The 17681-nt window shown below is 40.5% G+C and overlaps 1 protein-coding gene across 2 annotated transcripts in view; it reads right to left on the bottom strand.

Annotated features, from left to right (window-relative positions):
- LOC138758976 (unconventional myosin-If-like) overlaps positions 1-17681 on the bottom strand; it is a 126457-nt gene that overhangs the window by 74702 nt on the left and 34074 nt on the right. For both annotated transcript variants that reach the window (XM_069928671.1, XM_069928670.1), the window contains 4 exons: positions 7567-7661; positions 3121-3208; positions 2180-2269; positions 1351-1482 (listed from right to left, as the gene is read on the bottom strand). In XM_069928671.1, the coding sequence (XP_069784772.1) occupies positions 1351-1482; positions 2180-2269; positions 3121-3208; positions 7567-7661 (405 nt within the window). The remainder of the gene's footprint in view (positions 1-1350; positions 1483-2179; positions 2270-3120; positions 3209-7566; positions 7662-17681) is intronic.

Here is a 17681-nt window from a genome sequence, read left to right as displayed (position 1 = left end):
CTCTGATACTCCTGTATTTCTCCTGATGGAAGTAGGTGAAAGATGCTCTGTGCGGGGTGGTATGGGATCCTCAATGATTTTGCAAACCCTCCTTCGACAATGATCCTGGTAGATTATGTCGATGCGGGTGGGGGGGGGGGGTGCGGGGGTGGGTAGACCCGAGTGATCCTCTCTGTCCTTCATGATCCTGCGGATTGACCTCTGATCTGATGCTCTGCAGCAACCAGGGAGCTCTCGATAGGTCAAGATTTTGGTAGACTGCTGCAAAATCCTCAAAGCTCACTTTTGTTTCTAAGATTATCTCAATTATTGCTGTTTAATCTATTGAGTGTCCATTATTTTTGCATTACTGCCTTACACATGCTCTAACACTGAGGGGGTAGGTGTGAATGTTTTAGATCTGGACAGATATGAGAGTTTATCATTATATAACATAAGTAGTGTACAGTTGTACAGAAATTCTTACGTGCCACAGGCAAACAGTTACACAAGACACACCCACAACAATAGTATAAATTAAATTACCATCATGCACTCTGAGACAGAAATGGAAATAGTAAATATATTAAGCTAGATAAATAATATATCAGTGGAAAATAAAAATGTATAATACATTTTGAATTATTTGGCATGCGTCGTGGATGTGCGCACATTAATTTCCTTTGTGCGCTGGTTGCAAATCGTGTGGGCGCATGCACAGCTTTGAGGGAACAGTGGTCATGGTGCCTTTTTTTGTACTTGCTCCCCTAATGTTAAAACCTGGCTACACCCCTGGATGTCTCGTGTTGGGAACCTGTTGTAGGTGACGTTAATTGTGGAGGAAATATATTGAATGCGAAGGCTGGTGGGGTGGTATTTGAGGACAAGATGAATCTTGTCTTTGTTGCACCTAGAGGCAGAGGGGGCCAGGGCACTTGTGCGGGAAATTGAGGATATATGGGTAAGAGCTGAGTGAATGGTGATAGAAGAGAAGCCATGCTTTTCTTGGATGATCTGGAGCAGGATTGAAGCAGGAATGTTATTTACATTTAAGGAAAGACTGGATAATTACATGGAGGGGAGAGGATTAGAGGGGTATGGACCAGGTGCTGGTCTGTGGGGCTAGGAGGGTGGGGATTTGTTCCGGCATGGATTAGTAGGGCCAAACTGGCCTGTTCTGTGCTGTATATGGTTATATGGCAGTTAGTGCAAGAAAAAGATGATGCTCCAGTAGAGAAGACAGATGATCTGCTGGTCCCAGATGGTTTATAATTAGAGTTGGGAGAATTCAGGGCCTGACTGCTTTGAATAAAAACTTTTCTTGAAGCTGGAGTTGGAACTGTTCTAAAATCCAAGAAAGTGAAGAGGTACCTGGTAGTAAATATGGAAATTCCTCTCATTCTCATTCTGACTGACAACCCGGGATTTTTCCAGCAGGAAGTTTGAGATTTTGCCCCCATCAGGCTCACCACCACGACTGAACTGAATTACAACGTATTTTCCCTGAGGAAGAAATAATAAGGATTCAAGCATAAACACAGACCAGCTTATCCACGTACACAAACACCTCACAATATACATATAAAAGGGACCCTTTTTCCTGAAACCAAGAGTATCTATCAGGCCCACTGACCTGATTTCTACTGGGGCATAATTAGGTGGGTGAGTTTTCTTGGATACATCATACTATCAGTGCAGAACCTGGATATCAACACAAAACAAATATAAAGTGGGTGATTAACTGAAGGGAGTGCAGATGTCCCTGACAGCTTGTGTCCCATGTACAACCAGAGGAGGGCAGTGGGGCACTGTCCCACAGCACAGAGCCATTGCCACAATTTGGAATTTAGCAAAATCACAGACTTGTATTTCACTTTGCATGCTTCTGCTTTGTTAACCTCGCAGATGAATTGAAAGTTACTGGGAAGCTACAGGAGATCAGTGGTCAAACTGGCAAAGTTTCTGAGATCTCACCAGAAGATGAACTTGTGGTAAATGAAGACCCCTCAATTTCCACAGTATTTCTTTGACCTCTGGCCGTCCCTTCTGCCAGATCCCCAAGACTGCAGAGAAACAGGTTACAGAGAAGGAATGCACCCCCATTCCATTTGTGAAACCTGTGAAGTACAGCCCCTGGTTCACACAATGACGGACGATCACAGAGATCACACAGCCGACACCTCAGCTGGGAGTGACTTACAAATCGACTGGAGTTGTTGTTCCGCACCGTCTTGGCATTTCCAAAAGCTTCAAGCAGAGGGTTTGACTGTAGGATGATGTCTTTTACGTGCTAAAAACGATGAAAAGAGTAAGTTATGGCTTTGCTCCATTTATCACCGCTCTGGGTGTGTGTGGCCCACCCTATTTCTTACAATGATCCTGGAAGATGCTCAGTTCCCGGATGTGGACGAGGGGGAGAGGGTCAAGACCAGATCCCGCCACTCCCCACCTTTACGAAGCTTGCTGATGCTTGGAGGTTGCCCCAAGGGAAGTGCCTACAGGTCCTGATACAAGGTGAGGACTCTCCGGGCTCTGTGCCCACAGTCTTGCTGCACCTAAAATTCTGTTTCCCTCTAACACATGCTGCCTAACCTGCTGAGCATGCTGTGATATCTTTTAAGGTGTTTCACAAAGGGGGTGGGTGGTCAGTGACGCAGAGAGGCTGGGTGGTCCCAGTGACGCAGAGAGGCTGGGTGGTCCCAGTGACGCAGAGAGGCTGGGTGGTCCCAGTGACGCAGAGAGGCTGGGTGGTCCCAGTGACGCAGAGAGGCTGGGTGGTCCCAGTGACGCAGAGAGGCTGGGTGGTCCCAGTGATGCAGAGAGGGTGGGTGGTCCCAGTGACGCCGAGAGGCTGGGTGGTCCCAGTGACGCCGAGAGGCTGGGTGGTCCCAGTGACGCCGAGAGGGTGAGTGGTCACTGGTACAGAGAGGGTAGATGGTCAGTGACACAGGGTGGGTGGGTTGTCTAAGTGTCACAGAGGAGGTGGATGGTTTCAGTCCCACAGAGAGAGGGGGTGGTCACAGACTCAGAGAAGGTGGGTGGTCAGAGACACACTCTCCCACAGTCCCACTCACATCTGCAAATACTAACTGTTGGTCCACAGGAAATTTTAAAGACACCTCTCCTGTGCTCCATTATTACCTGGACCTTTGATCCTCCTCCAGATACTTTGGAGATGTAACCCATGATATATTTTGCAGCCACAGTTTTTCCTGCTCCACTCTCACCACTAGAAGACAAAACATGAGATGACAGGTCCAGAGATGACAACGTCACTGACACCTCTGCCATAACCACCACTCACATCTCCTTTGTGTCCAGACTGAAATCACCCAACTCTGTCTCCATGTTGGTAACACCATTCAGGAGAAGCACCAAAATTAAGAAAGCCCAGTTTGTGGAGATTTCTAGATAGCACATCCAAGGTTTCTAAACTCTTTCCAAGCCAAAAACAAGTACAAAATGTCAAATGTCAAAATTTGTTTCAGCAACTTAGCTAAATGTTGACAAAGCAATGACCAAGGTCCATAAAGGGAGGAAATTTTAGTCTATGAAGTTCAGAATAAGAAGTAATGCAGCAGAAGGTAAATTTTCCAAGTCTGCAACAATCACAAAACAAAAAGCAGAAAACATGTTTCCCTTGCCTGGTGACCTGGTTCCCTTCGACTTAGCCGCTGTCCAATTGAGTCAGCATAAACCCCCTACTAATATCAAGGATCCCAATCTCCAACATTCCAAAGGAGTAGTTCTGTGGGTGAATACTCCTCCATGGTATTTTTCTCCATCATTGCTAGGTGAGTCCTTTACCTTATTATTCATTCTCTAAACCAGCCATTCTGAATGAGAACAATATGACCCCTCCCCCCCACCCACTCAGGGGTCAAAGTACATTTAAGGGGGGGGGCGGTTATATAGTCAGTAAGAGAAAAGTACAGAAGAAACCAACTAAATTTATCTAATCACAAGGAAGGGAGCCCATAAATTTAGAACAGAGTCCCGAGGAGCCATAGCCAAAACAAAAGATTGAGAATGGCTGCTGTGTATGATGCTCCTTTTAGAATCTCTTAGGGAAACTTGAATTCAACCATCCACCTAGCACCATCTGGATTGGGACTGCCTTTGGGTAAACTCCTTACCCAAATCCTTCTTGTGACCCCACTCTGCCTCTCCCACCCTGAGGCACACATCCTATTCTGCGATCCCTCGACCATTTAAGATTCCAAATTCAAGATTCAATTTATTGTCATGTAATAAAACAGTGTCATATGGCACAAAATTCCTTTTGTCTGCTGTAAGGCAGACAGATGTGCCATCGACAGAAATTGCCTGAAGCATCTCTGATAGAGAGAGAGAAAGAGAAGCAAAAAAAAGAGGTCACCAAGTATCCACAAATTTGCCCCAGCACTCCCTCTGATTTCCCAATCGCTTTCCACCCACAGGCTGCAGGAATGAACCTGCTCCTTCTTGTTGCAGCAGGGTCCAAGGTTAATCGGGTTCAATCTCCTTGGGGGAATCCCCTGCGCCAACACATTGAGACAACAGTGAAGAAGGAACAGCAACACCTCTACTTTCTAATGAGATTCAGCATGTTGTTGAATTCTCCATGGAACCTCTACTGGTGCAATATGGAAAGTATACTGACTGGTTGTACCATGGCAGGGATGGCCAAACTTGCTTAGTGTATGAGGCTCACAAGCTGCAGTTTGGGTAACTGTACCATGACCCGATTTATCAAGGAATATTGTGGCTGCAGAAACATCCCATCCACTGATGACATTCAAAGCCCTCAAGGCAGGAATCCCCAATCACCTGGTCACAACCCCCATCTCAATGCTACAGTGGGGCAGAAGCCTGAAATTCCACAGATCTAGCATCAGGATCCATTTTTTTCAACAGCTATTAGGCTGCTGAACCAGCCCATGCTACCTAACCATAAACATAAACTACTCTGAGACCGCCCCCCCCCCCCCCACAGAAGATCTATCTGAACCATTGAAATGTCACTTTCATTTTTCATTAAATCATGGACAGTATTTATCTATTCTATACAGTAAAAGTCCTTTGTGAGGTTTTCCAGTTGGTTGTTTTTGGAAGACTACACAAAAGAGTCTGGAAAAACAACCAACTGAAAACCTCACAAAGATTAGCGTATACAGAGCCATTGTCATACCCACACTCCTGTTTGGCTCCGAATCATGGGTCCTTTACCGGCATCACCTACGGCTCCTAGAACGCTTCCACCAGCATTGTCTCTGCTCTATCCTCAACATTCATTGGAGCAACTTCATCTCCAACATCGAAGTACTCGAGATGGCAGAGGCCGACAGCATCGAATCCACGCTGCTGAAGATCAAACTGCGCTGGGTAGGTCACGTCTCCAGAATGGAGGACCATCGTGTTTCCAAGATCGTGTTATATGGCGAGCTCTCCACTGGCCACCGAGACAGAGGTGCACCAAAGAAGAGGTACAAGGACTGCCTAAAGAAAGCTCTTGGTGCCTGCCACATTGACCACCGCCAGTGGGCTGATATCGCCTCAAACCGTGCATCTTGGCGCCTCACGGTTCAGCGGGCAGCAACCTCTTTTGAAGAAGACTGCAGAGCCCACCTCACTGACAAAAGACGAAGGAGGAAAAACCCAAAACCCAACCCCAACCAACCAGTTTTCCCTTGCAACCGCTGCAACCGTGTCTGCCTGTCCCGCATCGGACTTGTCAGCCATAAACGAGCCTACAGCTGACGTGGACATTACCCCTCCATAAATCTTCGTTCGCGAAGCCAAGCCAAAGAAGAAAGAATAGTAAAAGTCCTAAAATCTCAACCGCTTGGGGATTATGTCAGTCTGGATTTTAAGATTTTCTAGATTTTTGGGCAGAACTTTTAAAATTCAAATTTAAGATTCCAAATTCAAGATTTGATTTATTGTCATGTAATAAAACAGTGTCATATTGCACAAAATTCTTTTTGTCTGCTATAAGGCAGGAAGATGTGCCATCGACAGAAATTGCCTGAAGCATCTCTTATAGAGAGGGAAAAAGAAGCAAAAAAGAGAGGTCCCTCAGAGTCACCAAGTATCCACGAATTTGTCCCAGCACTCTCGCAGCCTCCGCAGCCACATGGAGTCCAGTCCAAACCATTGGCAACCCAAGATCCAGATCCCAACCTCTGATATGATTAGGAAACTTTGAGCACCCTTGACACCGTCTCGCATCCCGGTTCCAATACCTGGAACCCCTTCAGCCAGTTTCAAGCCAGTCTCCAGCAGTCCACAGCCTGGTGTGAACCCCTTGACCATAGTCTCCAGCAGCCCACAGCCTCCATGGGTTCCTCACCTTGAGTCACCAACAGCCCGCCGCCTGTGTGGTTTCTTCAGCCACAGAACCCCCAACTGGTCCGCTGCTGTGGTCACGGTCCTGTGAGTCATCTCCTCTCCATCTTCTTCTCATATGGGAGTTTGTCTCCCCATTTTCTGCTGCTCTGCACCAGTCCTCCGCTTCCCTGAGTTTGGAACCCAATCATAGGTTCTGCTCTCTTGTGTCCAGACCCTGCGGTTGTGGGATTTGAAATAAAACTACTGCTGGCTCCTTTAACGGGTCATTTAAAGCCTGTACAGAGCTGAAAGCAGTTGGACCCCATGGGAGCGCTGTGTCTCCGCTCCGCGAGGGTTTGCACCAGTGGCAGCACCACCATTTTAAAAAATAATAATGAAGAGATGAATAGGTAAATTTTGATAGCTTATTAACAAAATATTTTTTCATTAAAATACAAATAACAAAAAAAAAATGTTCTTACTCTTCTTTGACTTCTGTGTGGCCACTTGCTGACGCCGTACATCTGTGGCACTTATGCATGCACAAAAGCAAACTAAATTTTTTAAAAGTTTGAGAGTTTGAGAGAAGTCTGGATTCTTGGGTGGTCCAGATTTTTGGACTTTTACTGTATTTATTATCTCTTTTGCTGTTTCATTGTGTATTGTGGTCATTTGATTTGTAATATTGTTGTGTATCTGTGTGGCTGCAGGAAGGAAGAATTTCAATGCACTGTACTTACATATATGACAATAAACACTAATGCTCATACACAGAGGAATGTTAGCACTGCACTGATGTCGGTTGGGGTAGACTTCACTTGAGTCTTCTCATATTGAAGAACCCTTCCCAATGCAATTCTTCTGTGGAGAATTCTCAACATGTGACAAAAGACATGATTTGAAGGTGAAATACTAGGATGTTTTGTGACATGGACACGCACCATGTTTGTGTGATGGTTCATGATTTTCACTGTTGTTCAGTGTAATCAGGATGCTGTGGTGCTGATCTCCAGACCCTAAGAGCTCCCATAAAAGAACTGTAAACCCTTGACAGAAATCCTCTGTACATCTCTCTCCCTTATCGCTGATGAGGCCCAGGAAGCTGGCAGCCTCTGAATGTGCCACAGGGACCAAGATTGGTGTGTAACTTGTGATGTGGGTAGTGGAAGAGGTTTATTAATCTCTCAACAAACTTTCAAAATATATTTGTAACCAATAAGTAAAATGATTCTATGGATTACAACCATTGTCCATGACCTGTGAATTTCCTTTTCTTACCTGATTATAACACACTGGTTCTCTGCATCGATTAGCATATTCCGGTACATATTGTCTGTAAGAGCATAAATATGAGGTGGGTTCTCATACTGAGCCTGTAGAAAGAAAAATCACATCTAAGCCAAAGGAAATGCGGATGAATGTATAGGTGAGAAACAGTCAGAGGCGGAGGAGGGAAAAATGGGTCCACCAGTTTGTCTGCCAATTAGTACGAGTAGGGCTGATTCCAGACTGACACACTGAGATGACACAAAATCTACCCAGATGAATCACTGACCTTTGACAAACAAACACTCTTTCCTGAGTACATCAGAAATATCGGAAAAATCTCATAACTTTTGAACATAACCCCCAAACAGCAGGTGGGAAGTGGACTGCGAGTTACAGATGGAAATAGAAAAAGCCTGTCAGAAGGAAAACGTCAAAATAATTATGGGGGATTTTAATATGAAAGGGGGTTGGGAAAGTCAGGACGGTATTGGATCTCAGGGGAGAGAGAGTTTGTAGAATGTCTACGGGATGGCTTTTTAGAACAGCGTGTCAATAAGCCCACCAGGGGATTGGCGGTAATGAACCTGAGGTGTTTAGGAATTAGAAGTAATGGAACCCTTAGGAAGTAGTTATCATAATATGATTGAGTTCAGTTTCAAAATTGAAAAGGAAAAGCTGATATCAGGTGTGTCAGCATTTCAATGGAACAAAGGAATTACAGTAGTATGAGACAGGAACTGGCCCAAGTTGGCTGGAAAAGTAAGCAAGATGGAAGGAGAGCAGAGCAGAATTGGATGCTATTTCTACAAGTAAAGAAAGTGCAAGATAGATATATTCCAATAAATAATAAAATTATGAATGGAAAAATGGCACAAATATAGCTAACAAGAGAGGTTAAAGCTAAAATAAAAGCAAAACGTGGGCATTCAAGGAAACAAAGATTAGTGGAAAAACAGGGGACTTATAGAAAATGAAAAAAAGTCATTAGGAAAGAAAAGATGAATTCTGAAAGGAAGTTGGCAAATAACATACAAAAGGATACTAAGTTTTTTTTTAAATGTATGAACAATAAAATAGAGAAACGGGTAGATATAGGACTGATTGAAAATGATGCTGAAGAAAGTATAATGGGTGACAAAGAGATGATAGAGGACCCCAAAACCCAGCAGCAATATATATTCACCAAGATAAATGGTTACTTAAACAAAAGTTGCTTTTAATTATATTTAAACATGAAAACAGGATCACACTTCTACTTCTAAGCGCACGTGTATGAAATGTGTATGTAAGTTCAGAAAAGTTCTTTGATTCATAGTCCAATCTCACTTCTCATTCCTCCAGGTTCACTAGTTGCAGTAAATTCTTATACTGTGCACAAAATTTAATATTTATGAAGTTCACCAGGCTTTGGTGCTTGAAAGGCAAATGGTTACTGCTCAGGAAGGTTCTTGTTGGTTTTCAGAGAGAGATTTGTTGTTCCTGGACACAAACTGATCCATTTTAATCAGCCACATCAGTGTCTTGCTGAAGAAACTTTCCCCTCAGGGTTGTCTAGATGATAACCTATTTCTTTCAAGTCACCACAGAGTTCCTTTTTCTCTTATTTCAAGTGAAACATTAGGCTCCCAGTCCTCTCCTCTTACATGAATCACAGGGCTTTGACCAGGCTGAACTAAGCACTCACAACCAACCTTCCAAATGGGGTTTTCCACAAGCTTTCCAGCTTGTCCTGTTCCAGTCCCAGCTGCTGATGTTGACTGTAGCACACCATAACTGATCTATCTCTCTCTCTCTCTCTCTCTGAGAAAATCCTTTTTGACTTTCTCTGCTTGCAAAACCACCTCTTAGAACAGCAAGCTGCACTCCTAGACAGCCTGTCACTCCGAACTACTCCTCCAATCTCTTTTATCTATTGCTTTTCAAAACAACAATCCATTAGTGAAGACTCTTGGGTACTCCCCAAAGCTTTTGCAAAGGCCCCCAGGAGCTCCAGTATTTTAAATGAGATCTGTTTTGAAGTGTTTGTATGTGACCTGCACTAAAAAAAAACCTGCCTCAATTTATCTCCCAAAAATATATCTATATACAATACAAACAGACACATAATCTGTCACAAACTAAATGAGTATATTCTGTTAGTCTTCACTGAGGAAGAAAATAGCTGATAGTCAGAGGTCTTAGGGAACAGAATTAAGTACAGTCAGGATTACTAGTGCTTAGTAAGCTAAATGGATGAGGTGCACCCACAGGTTCTGAAGGTGATGGCTTTGGAGATTGTGGAGGCATTGGGAAGCAGAATAAAGGAAATTATAGGCCTATTAGTCAGATGTCAGTGAGTTGATCCCAAGGCCGAAGTTATGAAATACCTCAAGGTGTATGACATGCCAGACCAACCTATTGGAACTTTTTGAGGTAATCTCCAGTAGGATGGATAAGGGAGAGGCTGTGGATGTTGTGGATTTAGATTTTCAAAAGGCCTTTGATAAGTTGCCACATAACAGGCTGATTAATAAGATGAGAGCCCATGGAATTACAGGAAGGTTATTAGATTGGGTGGAGCATTGGCTGATTGGCAGAAGACAAAAGGGTGAGAACAAAGGGTCCCTGTTCTGGTTGGTTGCTGGTTACTAGTGGTGTTCCGCAGGGGTTGGTGTATATACAAGGTATATCGATGATTTAGATTATGGATTAAGTGGTTTTGTGGCTAAGTTTGCAGATGACACCAGGATAGGTTGGTGGAGGAAGAAGTGTTGAAGAAACTGAAAGGTTGCAGAGAAATTTGGACCATTTAGGAGAATGGGCAAAGAAATGACAGACATTTTGGAAGAAGAAATAAACAGCCAGATTATTATTTAGATGGGGAGAAAATTCAAAATTCAGAGTGCAAAGGGACTTGGGGGTCCCCGTGCAGGATAACTAAAAGTTAACCACCAGGTTGGATTGGAAGTAAAGAAAGCAAAAGCTATGTTGGCATTCATTTCAAGGGGAATAATGTATAAGAGTAAAGATGTATTGATGAGGCTCTATGGGGCACTGATGAGACCTCATTTGGAGTACTATATGCAGTTTTAGGCCTCTTATCTTAGAAGGGATATAATGATGTTAGAAAAAGTACAGAGAAGATTTATCAGGATGATCCCTGGAATGCAAGGCCTAACATACGAGGAACATTTATTGGCTCTTGGACTATATTCATTGGAGTATGAGAATGAGAGGGGATCTCATAGAAACATTTTGAATGCTGAAAGGATTGGACAGAGTAGATGTGAATAAGAGGTTTCCCTCGGTGGGTGAATCCAGGACAAGAGGGCACAGTCTTAGAATTGGAAGGTACTCATTTAAAACAGAGATGAGGAAAAAATTCTTCAGCCACAGGATCCTGGATTTAATGGAATTCAGCTTGTGATATTGTGAGGTGGGGGGGGGTGAGGGCTACCTAAAAGTGCCAGAAATCAGTGTTCATGCTATTAAGCTTAAGGTTGTTCAGGAAAAATATGATGTCTTCTTCCTCAAGTTTGCGTTTAGCTTCACCCAGACAACGGGTGAGGCCGAGGACAGACATGTCGCTGAAGGAATGGTTGGGGTAGTTACAATGATTGGCTACAGGAAGTTCAAGTTTAGACCCTCTAGCTTTAGACTCTCCTCCTCTGGGAAAAAGACTGACAGTTCACCTTAATGATGCCTACGCTCCAGGGAGGAAAAATCCCCGCCCATCCAACCTCTCCTACTAATAATGCCTACCAATCCTGGTGTCATTCTCCTGAATCTTTCCTGCACCCTTCCATCTTCCTCAAGATGGGTGACTAGAACCTCACTCCTTCCCCACCACCCCAATCAAGACAATCTACTGGGGTTGTTGTCTGAAGAGGGTGCGCAAAATCCCACCCCCTGCTCCTGTCAGGAAAGAGACTGAGAAACAGCTTCTTCAAACAGGCAATGAGAATGATGAATAACTGAAGGAACTGCTCACACTAACTATCCGAGATTCTCATATTTACAGTCTCACCAATATCTTATACAGTTGTAACATAACATCCCTGCTCCTGTACTCAACGGCCTGACTGATGGATACAAGTGTGCCAAACATCTTCTTCATTGCCCTGTAATCTCACATTCAGGAGACTGTGCATCTGTACACCCAAGACTCTCTGTTGTACAACACCAACCAAGGACCCACTATTCACTGTGTGACTCCTGCCCTGGTTTAACCTCCCAAAGTGTAACACCTCACACTTGCCCTGTTAAATTTCATCTGCCATTCCTTGGCCCACTTTCCAAGTTCATCTTGGTTATCCTGTTGTAATCTCAGATGAACCTTCTCTGGGTGGCTGAGGGATGGGATGAACAGCTACACTCCACAAGGGGAAGCAGGCTCCACACTGCCAGGAGGCCTCAGGGTCACAATCTTGACCTCGCAGCTGATTCTTAACTTATTTCAAATCAAATTTATTTCAGATAATAAAAAGTGTATTAAGGAAGGCAAAATGAAGTGATTAAAATATTAAAGTATAATATGTAGCACAGGCACTGCAGAATTGGTGATGCTGGAGGAGCCATTCTTGTCATGCCGATGGCCCCTGAACCGGAGACAGTGGGTTAGTCAAGAGAATCCGCACAATTTATCCAAAACATCCAATCATAAACTTGGAGTTTAAAATTCAAGTGGATTAATAACTCTAGACTTTAAAAGCAAACTCTGGATTTTAAAACTTAAAGATAGTTTCAGTCACATTGAACCATCAAATTGTTGTTGAACTATCAACAATATTGTTCCAAACATCAATAAGTCTCATTATGGACTTTATGACACGAAGACAAGGGAACATGCATTGATTGGATCAAAGAGAAGGCCAACTCTGGTACTCAATACTTGGTTTATGAAGGCCAATGTGCCAAAAACTCTCTTCATGATCCTATCTACCAATAATGCCACTTTCATGGAATTATATATCTGTATTCCCAGATCCTCCAGTTCTACTGCACTCCTCAGCTCCTTGCTTTTTATGTTGATGGTTAGTCCTCCTAAAGTGCAACACTTCACACATGTCTGCATTAAATTCAATCTGCCATTTTGCAACCCATTTTGCAACCCATTTTTCCAACTAGTCCAGATCCCTCTACAAGTTTTGAATGCTCTCTTTGCTGTCCACAACACCTCTAATTGTAGTGCCATCTGCAAATTTGCTGATCCAATTTATCACATTATCATCCAAATCATTGACGTAGATGTCAAACAACATTGGACCCAGTCCCGATCCCTGAGGCACATCACTAGTCACAGGCCTTCAGTCAGAGAAACAACCATATATCACCACACTCTGAAGCCAATGTCTAATCCAATTTATGGCTTTATCCTGAATAATGAGCCACTGAACTTTCTTGACCAACCTCCCATGTGGGATCTTGTCAAAGGCCTTACTAAAGTCCATACAGACAACAACCATGGCCTTGAAAAACTCTTAAGATTGGTTTAACACTAAATTTTGTAAGTTTTAATATAAATGGTCTTAACAACCCAATAAAGAGAGTTTTTATCTTATTTGAATAATTTTTTTTACAAGAGACTCATTTAACAGAGAAGGAACATCAGAAATTAAAGAGAGTCTGGGTAGGTCAAGTGATAACTTCAAGTAGTTCTAAAGCAAGGGGTGTGGAGATGTGAAAATTCAAAGAGTAGTTACTGACCCCGTGGGGAGATTTGTCCTGTTTCATTGCTAAATTTATTCTGAAATGTGGACACATGAATATTTATGCACCAAAAAAAGACCTCACAAAACCATGTTGTCTATCCCTAATCAGTCCTGACTATCCAATTACTTGTACTGTATACCCAACTCTTAGAATACCTTCCAATAACTTATCCTTTACCGACATCAGGCTTACTGGCCAACAATGTAGTTGATTATTCTGAGAATCTTCCTTAAAGAATGGAACATTAGCTATCCTCGAATCCTCCGGCACCTCAGGCTTTAAATTTCTTTGCCATCCCTTCTCTGTGCTTTATCTGATGTTCCCACAATCACATGGTTTAATTTAGTGAACGATACCCATCATTGCAGTGAAGCAAATCATCTCTTCTCACTCCCAGAGATCACTGCAGATGTGGGAGCAGAATTAGGGTATCTGGCTATTAAGCCAACTTCACCATTTGGATCATGATTGATGTTCTTTTCCTCTCAACCCTATTCTCTTGCTTTTTCCCTGTAACCTTTGGCATCCTTACTAATCAAGCACGTATCAACCTTTGCTTTAAATCTACACAATGGGGAACTTCGGGTTGGCTGCAGCATGATCTTTCCTGGCCTCCTTCAAATAAAAAGATATTTCAATTTGACTTTACTATCAGATAATGACTTTGTGAAATTTATGGAAGAGCAGATAACTTTTTTGAAATACTAATAAATCCATTAGAAACTTGCAGTTTGATTGTTTAGGATGCCTAATGAAAACTTATCTCATGGGACAGATTATTTCCTTTACTGTGACTAGAAGGAGAAAGGTATATAAAGAGAGATTAGAATTAATCAAATTTAGCAAATAGACCAGCAATATTCTCAATTTAAAAATTCTGATTTATATAAAAAACATGTTGAAATTCAAACTAAATTTGATCTCCTTTCAACGTATCTGACTGAATGCCAACAATTGAAAAGTAAAAGTCAATTTTATATTCATGGTGACAAATCTTGTAAGCTTTTAGCACATCAGTTGAGAGGTTTTGAAGCCAAGCAGAAAATTACAAAGATTCAAATGGATGATGGTAACACTACTACGGATCATTCTGAGACTCATTAAGGATGAGACGCTTTCATCATCTTTTAATGAGGTTAGTATATCTCAATTTAAAAGGGATGGACCCAACTGAATGTGCATCTTATAGACCTTTTTCATTATTTAACATAGATATGAAGATTTTAATCTAAAGTTCTTGCCTATAGATGAGAATATTTTACCACTAATTATTGATATGGACCAAACTGGCTTCATTAAAAACCATTACTCTTATTATAACCTATATCTTACATTTACCCTCCACTCCAGAGACTGAATGTGTTCTTTCATTAGACCAGGTGAAATGGGGAAATATGTTTGCTACTTTAGAAAAACTTAATTTTTGTCCAGATTTTATTAAATGGATTAAATTATCATATTCATAACCCACGGCTTCAATTCATTCTAATTCACAATAAAAACTTGTTAGGCTTTACAGGGGAACTCAGCAAGGTTGCCCCTTAAGTCCATTGCTTTTCAACCTGGTATTGGAACCCCTAGCAGTAACACTTAGTGAGAGCAGAGATTTCACAGGAATAACTAAAAATGGAACTGAACATAAATTTTCCCCATATGCGGATGATCTTTTGCTCGTTATTTCAAATCTTGAGGTTTATATCCCAAATATATTAACCTTATTTGCCCAATTTAGTCAGTTCTCAGGTTATAAAGTAAATCTGCATAACGGTGAACTATTATTCCTAAAGGGTTCTTTTTCAAGATATTCCAATTTCCTTTCTAAGATAGTGAAAGACCAATTTAGAAATTTAGAGTTATAAAAAACTATTAATAATGCTTAAATAATGCTAAAGAAAATTAGACATATCAATTAGATTAAAATGAACATTTTACCTAAATTTCTGTATCTTTTTCAATCTTTACCAATTTTCATTCCTAAATCCTTTTTTAATTCATTGGATTTGTTTATTTCTTCATATATATGGCAAGGCAAACAATCTCATATAAAGAAAAATGCTCATCTTCAAAAGACTAAATGGAATTATCACATCCAAATTTTAGATTTTATTATTCGGCAGTCAATATACGTAATCTACTCTTATTGTTACATTTTTATAAGTTAGTGGACTGTCCTTCTTGACTTTATAGAAAAATTCAGTTCCATTTATACCCATCTATGTTGGCAATTTTAGGTTCCTTTTTTACTCTTTTCCTTTTCTAATTTGACAGATAATCTGATAATGAGACATAGGTTGAGAATATGGGCACAGTTTAGGAAAATGTTTTGATATCATAGTTTTTCTCTTGCCAGCCCAACTGTAGATAATCATCGTTTTCAACTTTTTTTGTTAGACATATGTTTTAAGGAGTGGTATAGTTTAGGTATTAAAAGTTTTTAAACATCTTTTTATTCAAGAAAAATGTGCTTCCTTTAAACAATTGTCAGCAAAATTTAAACTTCCTAATAGGCATTTTGTTTAGATATTTAAAAATTTGGCCTTTTGTTGAGTCCAAACTTTCTGATTTTCTCAAATTTTCATAACAAATATTCTTGATTTATTTCTTGAACAGCAGTTTTCCCATAGTGGATTAATATCAATTATTTACAATAATTTAATGGATATAAGAATAGCCTCAATGAATAGGTTTAAGAATGATTGGGAACGTGATTTGAATATATCATTTTCAAATGAAGACTGGGTCACCACTCTTAATTTGATAAATGAGTCCTCATTTTGTGCACAACATTGTTATAATTTAAGGTGGTGAATAGAATACAAATTTACACAGTAAAATGATCTTGTTTTTACTCTGATGTGACCCACTATATGATGAGCGTAAAATCTTTGAAGCTTCATTGATTCATTTGTTCTGGGAGTGCCCTATTTTAGAACAATTTTTAAGATCAAATTAGAACCATGCCCTTTAATTGCTTTATTTGTTTTTTCTCTAGAAGAGGATATATCCTTGACTTCAACCCAAAAGATAATCTTAGCTTTTACCTCATTGATAGCTAGAGCAATTTTAATGAAATGGAAAGATAACTCTTCACCTACTCATTTCCAATGCATATGAGCAGATTATTCATAGATTATTATCATAACGAAGATTTAAGAGATGCTCTGGAGACTCCTGTCTGGTATCCAAAAGTCATTATTTGATCCATATTTTTATAATTTATAAATTAACCATGTTTAGAGGGAGGGGTTAGATTAGTAGTGGGGTTTTTTCTGGTTCTTTTTCATTTTCTTTTTTTTTGTTAGTAGAAATGATTAGATAAGATGGATTTAAGAGTGGATTATATAGATCATATCACAGGACAAGATGAAAATACCTTTTTATATAGGGAATTTTAATTGTGTCATTTATTTTCTATTCAATACTAATTTTGTTATATTATGAGGAATGGATTATCTATTAATCAATCTAATTATAGAATTCATTGTTATAAAGGAGTTGTCAAGTAAACAATTATGGGTTTGCTTCTGATTTACAATATATGTGGGATATGTATATGATATGACCTGTTTTATGTTGTTAACCAGAAGACTATGTACATAAGGTTTTATCTATTAAACTCAATAAAAATGTTTTAAGAAGAAATGTTGTGGGATCCATTCTTGAATCTTTTCCAAAACCTTTAGACATAATAGAAATCTTAAATTTTAGTATTTTCTTATTAAACTCCAGGAACAAATTACATTTTTTTCTTTCATTAGCCATGCAATGATGGTAAGGGGATGGGGTTTAGACACATGACTATCTGTGTAAAAATTATTAGATGTGTCTATGTTTTAGACATCAAACTTTATTTACCTTTATAATTTATTGAGCTATGAAACTTACCATTTTTATTGTGCATTCTGTAAATGTATTTATATGCACGTTTATGTATATAAAAATCAATATTATAAAAAGAAAAAAAATCTACACAATGACGGCCTCCACAGCCATCTGTGGGAAAAAAATTCCATTGATTCACCATCCTCTGGGTGAAGAAACTTCATCTCTGTTCTAAAGTGAGGTCTTTTAATTCTGAGGTTTTGCCTTCTGGTCCTAGACTCTCTCAGTGCTGTAATCATCTCCTCCACATTTACTCCATCTAGCCCTTTCAATATTCTAGTAGATTTTAATGAGATCCTCCCTCATCCTTTGAAACTCCAGTGAGTAGAGGCCCAGAACTATGATGGGAGGGGAGGTGCATTTGTGTGTCAGGAGAGGATGGAGTTCAAAACAAAGACTGTGAATTTTGGAGATGTGAAATTAATAAAATACTAGGAATACTCAGGAAGATTTGCACTTATGATATTGCTCGCAAATGCCTAGAAGTGTAGAGAAGAGACTACTGAAAGGATGTGCTCAGAGAACAGAAGACTCAGAAACAACATTCATTT

Source organism: Narcine bancroftii, chromosome 3 (genome assembly GCF_036971445.1).
Source record: "Narcine bancroftii isolate sNarBan1 chromosome 3, sNarBan1.hap1, whole genome shotgun sequence".
NCBI classification, from domain to species: domain Eukaryota; kingdom Metazoa; phylum Chordata; class Chondrichthyes; order Torpediniformes; family Narcinidae; genus Narcine; species Narcine bancroftii.
Note: the sequence above shows the minus strand (reverse complement) of the source record. Positions and strands in the feature narration are given on the sequence as shown.